At 39.3% G+C, this 4,552-nt stretch overlaps 1 protein-coding gene across 1 annotated transcript; it reads left to right on the forward strand.

Moving 5' to 3' along the window:
• The first annotated feature begins 925 nt into the window (after positions 1-925).
• On the forward strand, positions 926-2,529 carry LOC122056490 (phenolic glucoside malonyltransferase 2-like). The gene has a single exon (XM_042618466.1). The coding sequence runs from the start codon at positions 993-995 to the stop codon at positions 2,328-2,330; it is 1,338 nt and encodes a 445-aa protein (XP_042474400.1). The 5' UTR covers positions 926-992; the 3' UTR covers positions 2,331-2,529.
• The last annotated feature ends 2,023 nt before the right edge of the window (positions 2,530-4,552 follow it).

Raw genomic sequence — 4,552 nt, forward strand, 5'->3', positions numbered from 1 at the left:
ACCTCTCTCATTTATATATTCACATCATTAATATAATATAAACCAACCATAAATAAAAAAGAGTAGAGATCCTCTAGTCCACAAAAATGAATCAGGGGATTGACTACTTGTCGCGATCTGATCGCAATTGGTTACGATCTATCTCTGCGTTCATCGTCCCTTAGGTTATAGTTTGGGTCGGGACAGATGGCTAGATGTCGCACCTCGCTCGGCGCCCGACAACTTGACCACTTGCCCACCACCGGCGGCTTTCGGGGTGGCCTACGATCACCTACCCCGAATTAAACTATAACTAGGGTAACGGTAAATTCAAGAAAGGATCATAATTAATTATGAACAAATTATGACCATGATTTAATCATAATTATACATAGTCCATCAGTTGATCTAGTTTTTTTTATTTAACTAGGAGATCTACCTTAAAAAAGCAGACTTGACTAAGAACCAGGTCTAAGAACTATGTACAATAAAATTTCTTTTCGTCCTCTTCGTATGATTATTTCCATTCAAATTTTGTTGACAAGTGAGGTTCAGTGGTCCGCTTTCAAAATTAATCTGATTGGACGGAATACATAATAAAACAAAGAAAATGCTAAATGATTAAAATCAGAATATATTTTGTAAATCATTATAAAAATATTTTAATAATATCATTCTTATATATTAATTATATTCATATATTATAATTTAATTATGGTCAATCAGCTCGCTAGATAGATTTACCGGAAAAAAGTTAGATGCATTCGGAAAAGAAGAATATACTTCCTTAGTGAATTGTCCTGATTCAAAGTCAAATATGGCAACTAAGTAAACCATTGGGTTCACAGACCCCAACAAATACACTAACAAATAATATAATAAACAAACAAGGGAAATGAGGAAGCGCACCTCTGGCTTGGCCTATAAATTAATGCTGTCTAAGACTTGTTAAGCGTCAAGTCCAAGTCCTGACTTCCCCAAACAGAGCCGGCACCTGCAATCCTATCTCCAGAATGCCGGAAGCAGCACTGGGAGAGGGAGTTAGAGTCCTTGAGAGCTCTACAGTGGCCCCTCCGCCGGGATCGGTGCCCGAATCCTCTCTCCCGCACACCTTTTTTGACATCGGTTGGCTTTACTCTGGCCCAGTGCAACGCGTTTTCTTCTACCCTTTCCCTCACCCGACCTCCTACTTCCTCGACTCCGTCCTCCCTCCTCTCAAGTCCGCCCTCTCTTCCACGCTTCGGGAATTCTTCCCGCTCGCCGGAAAGATCCGCCTCACCCCTGGGAGCGACACCAAGTACGAGATACACTACACGGAGGGTGACTCTGTTTCCTTCACCGTCGCCGAGCATGATGGAGACTTCGGCCAACTCTCGGGGAGTCACGCACGGGAATACACCGGGTTAGTTCCCTTGATCCCCCAACTGCCTGACCCCGACGATGGCGGCCGGAAGGTGATGGCCGTGCAGGTGACTCTGTTCCCAAACAGAGGCGTGGTCGTGGCCGTGACCGTCCACCACGCCGCATGCGACGGGTCCAGCTCCACCCGGTTCGTGTCGTCCTGGGCGTGTAGAACAGCAGGGAAAGAAAAGGTGGCGCCGGCGCCGCCCTTCTTCGATCGTAGCTCCGTTCCCAATCCTAATGATTTGTACACCAAGTTCTTTAACAGCCTCGCATCCGACGCTCAATCCATCGAGTCGATGATGATTCAGTTCGCTCCACCGGACGCCGTCGTCGGCACTGTCACCCTAAAGTCAGACGACATCCGAAAGCTCAAGGAGGCGGTCTCCTCCGAAGCTAACTCCTTCCGCTGCTCCACCATCTTGGTGGTCTACGCCTATGCGTGGGTTTGCCTCGTCAAAGCGCGAGCCTACGACGAGGACAAGACCGTTCACTTTGCATTTCCTGGAAACTGCAGGGAACGACTGCAGCCGCCGCTTCCGGCAGAATACTTCGGGAACTGCGTCGGTGGCTACTTCGCGGAGGCGAAGGCCGGCGACCTTGCTGGAGAGGATGGGTTTCAGACGGCGGCTCGAATTATAGGAGAAGCCATCGAGCGGTTCAAAGCCGGCCCAGTAAAAGACGCAGAGAAGTGGCCGGAGAAGTACCAGGAGATTGGGTTGCAGCAGCCGCTGAGCGTGGCAGGGTCGCCTAGGTTCAAGGTCTATGACGTGGACTTCGGGTGGGGACGACCGGCGAAGGTGGACATGCCGTCTATAACATGGGTGGGAGCCATATCTGTGTCGGAGAGCAGAGACGAGCAAGGCGCAGTGGAGATTGGGCTGGTGCTGTCAAAGCCTGAGATGGAGTCGTTTGCAGCTCACTTCTCCAATGATCTTAAACTATTTTGACATGAATTTCAGCAGCATTAAACTAGAATGCGATTGGATTGGATACCTAAATAAGCGTTTCTTTAGGCAGTGATTCCGATGTGAATTTGCATGCTATGCTTTCTACTTCTATGAGCTTGTGTTTTGTTGCTTTCGTATGAAGATTTCACTATGTATTGATTATTAATTAAGATGAGGTAGTAGCAAATTTATTGTCATACTTACTGAGTAGGCTTAACTATAACTATCATAGTAAAATAAGAAAATCATGTGATGAAGTAGTTGAGTCTTAGCTTGCAAGAACATTTATGCGATTGTTTACTGTATTCCTCAAGCCTTTAGCATGAAGAATATCCTAATGACTATTGCCTTGACCAAGAATAATCATGGTTCATTAGGAAAGATTGGAAGAAGAATATAAGGTTAGTTGCAAGAGGAGGATGTCATAATCGGACAGTTAATTGTTAATTCTATAGGAACAAGAATAAGAATGTGCCATTGAAGGATTTTATTAGTTGGAGTTTGTTTAGAAGAGGTTGGAATAGTTCACAAGACAATTTAATTACTTTACAAACTATTTTAAATTGAAAAGGGTTGAAGATTTTAGAGAGTCATCTTCTCTTTTCCCACCAACTATTTCCTAAACATATTTCCAGATGTTTTTTAAGGCTTTCTAGAGAAATGCTTTATATATTTAATTACTGTATTTTTTTTTCCCTTAGAAAGTGCATCGAGTTAACAGTTTGTAAACAGATAAATCCAGAGTTTTTGAACTGTCTTTTAACTCAAAAATAAGATATCTTTGTCGAGTCATTATTGAGACTGAGAAGAACAGCCAGCACAGCTTCACTTGCAGATTTCAGAATCTTGGAGTGCAGAATGATTGAGGTGCGAGGAAAAAGGAAAGGTAGGTGAAGCGTTTAACACTAAAAAAAAAATTCTAATCTGGGATAAATTTTGGGATAAATTTATAAAAAAAATTTGTTACAAAAATCTTTTGGATGAATTTTGGGACGAAAATTTTTTCGTCCGTCGTCCTCAAATTTAGGACGAATTATCTTTTTGTTGCCAAATTCGTTGTAAATTTTACAACAAAAATGAAATTCGTTACAAATATTCTACAACGAAACTTAGATTTCATTGCTATATTTAGAAACAAAGTTTCGGTTTGTCGCCAAATTTGTTGTTGATTTTGCACAAAAAAAAAAAGATTCGTCCCAAATTTGACAACAAAAAAAATATTTCGTCCTTGAATGCGGGTGGACAAAATTTGAGGATGAATAATAATTTCGTTGGTAATCTGTAATAAATTAATTTTTGTCCCAGAATTTGTCTCAAAATCTGGGATGAATTTGTGGATTCATCCCTAACGAATCTGTGGTTTCGTCCCAGAATCTGGGATGAATATTGTGACAAATTGATTTTCATCCTAGAATCTAGGACGAATTCAGAGATTCATCCTAAATTCTTGGACAAATTTTAGGACGAAAATTAATTCGTCACGATATTATTGTTACATAGTATTTTCGATAAATTGGCAACGAATTATTTTCGTCATCAAATTCGTCCCTAAATCTGGAAAGTTTGACCAGATTTTATTTGTTTCCGTAATTTATCGTGTTAATACAATACAACATACATGTTTACAATAGAAACATACTACACATCAAATTTAACATATCACACATCAAATTAATCTACAAAACAATATCAAATCTTAAAATATCAAATGCATACAAGTCCATAGAACAAATAGTTCCATACAACAATGGTTGTTGTACCATACAACAAAGTACCATAAAAATCCATACAAGTCATGATAAAATACACATCCAACAAGTTAAGTTCACAATAAACTACACATAAAAACTTAAACTAACAAACTTCTTCTCAATCCAATTTTCTTATTCTGCATCAAAGCAAACAAACAAACAAAAATTTCATTTCTAACAAGAAAGATATTTACTTAAACTAACAAGAAAAATAATTATAATATGTAGAAACAAGTATAACATTTACAAGAGATATTGAAATAAACAAACAAACAAAACATTTCATTTCTAACAAGAATTACTTAAACTAATAAGAAAAATAACTGTAATATATAGAAACAAGATATGTGCAATAAATTTCTTATGTGTAAAAAACTTAATACTTGCTTCTCCTCCGACATAGATTGTGCCTCACAAATCTTACTCAAAACAAATAAATAATATTAATAAAAAAATAAAAAATTGAAAGGT

The sequence above is a fragment of the Zingiber officinale genome, chromosome 3B (genome assembly GCF_018446385.1).
Source record: "Zingiber officinale cultivar Zhangliang chromosome 3B, Zo_v1.1, whole genome shotgun sequence".
Lineage (NCBI taxonomy): Eukaryota > Viridiplantae > Streptophyta > Magnoliopsida > Zingiberales > Zingiberaceae > Zingiber > Zingiber officinale.

Coding starts and splice junctions, on each gene's coding strand:
- LOC122056490 (XM_042618466.1), top strand. CDS start 993: ATGCCGGAAGCAGCACTGGGAGAGGGAGTTAGAGTCCTTGAGAGCTCT.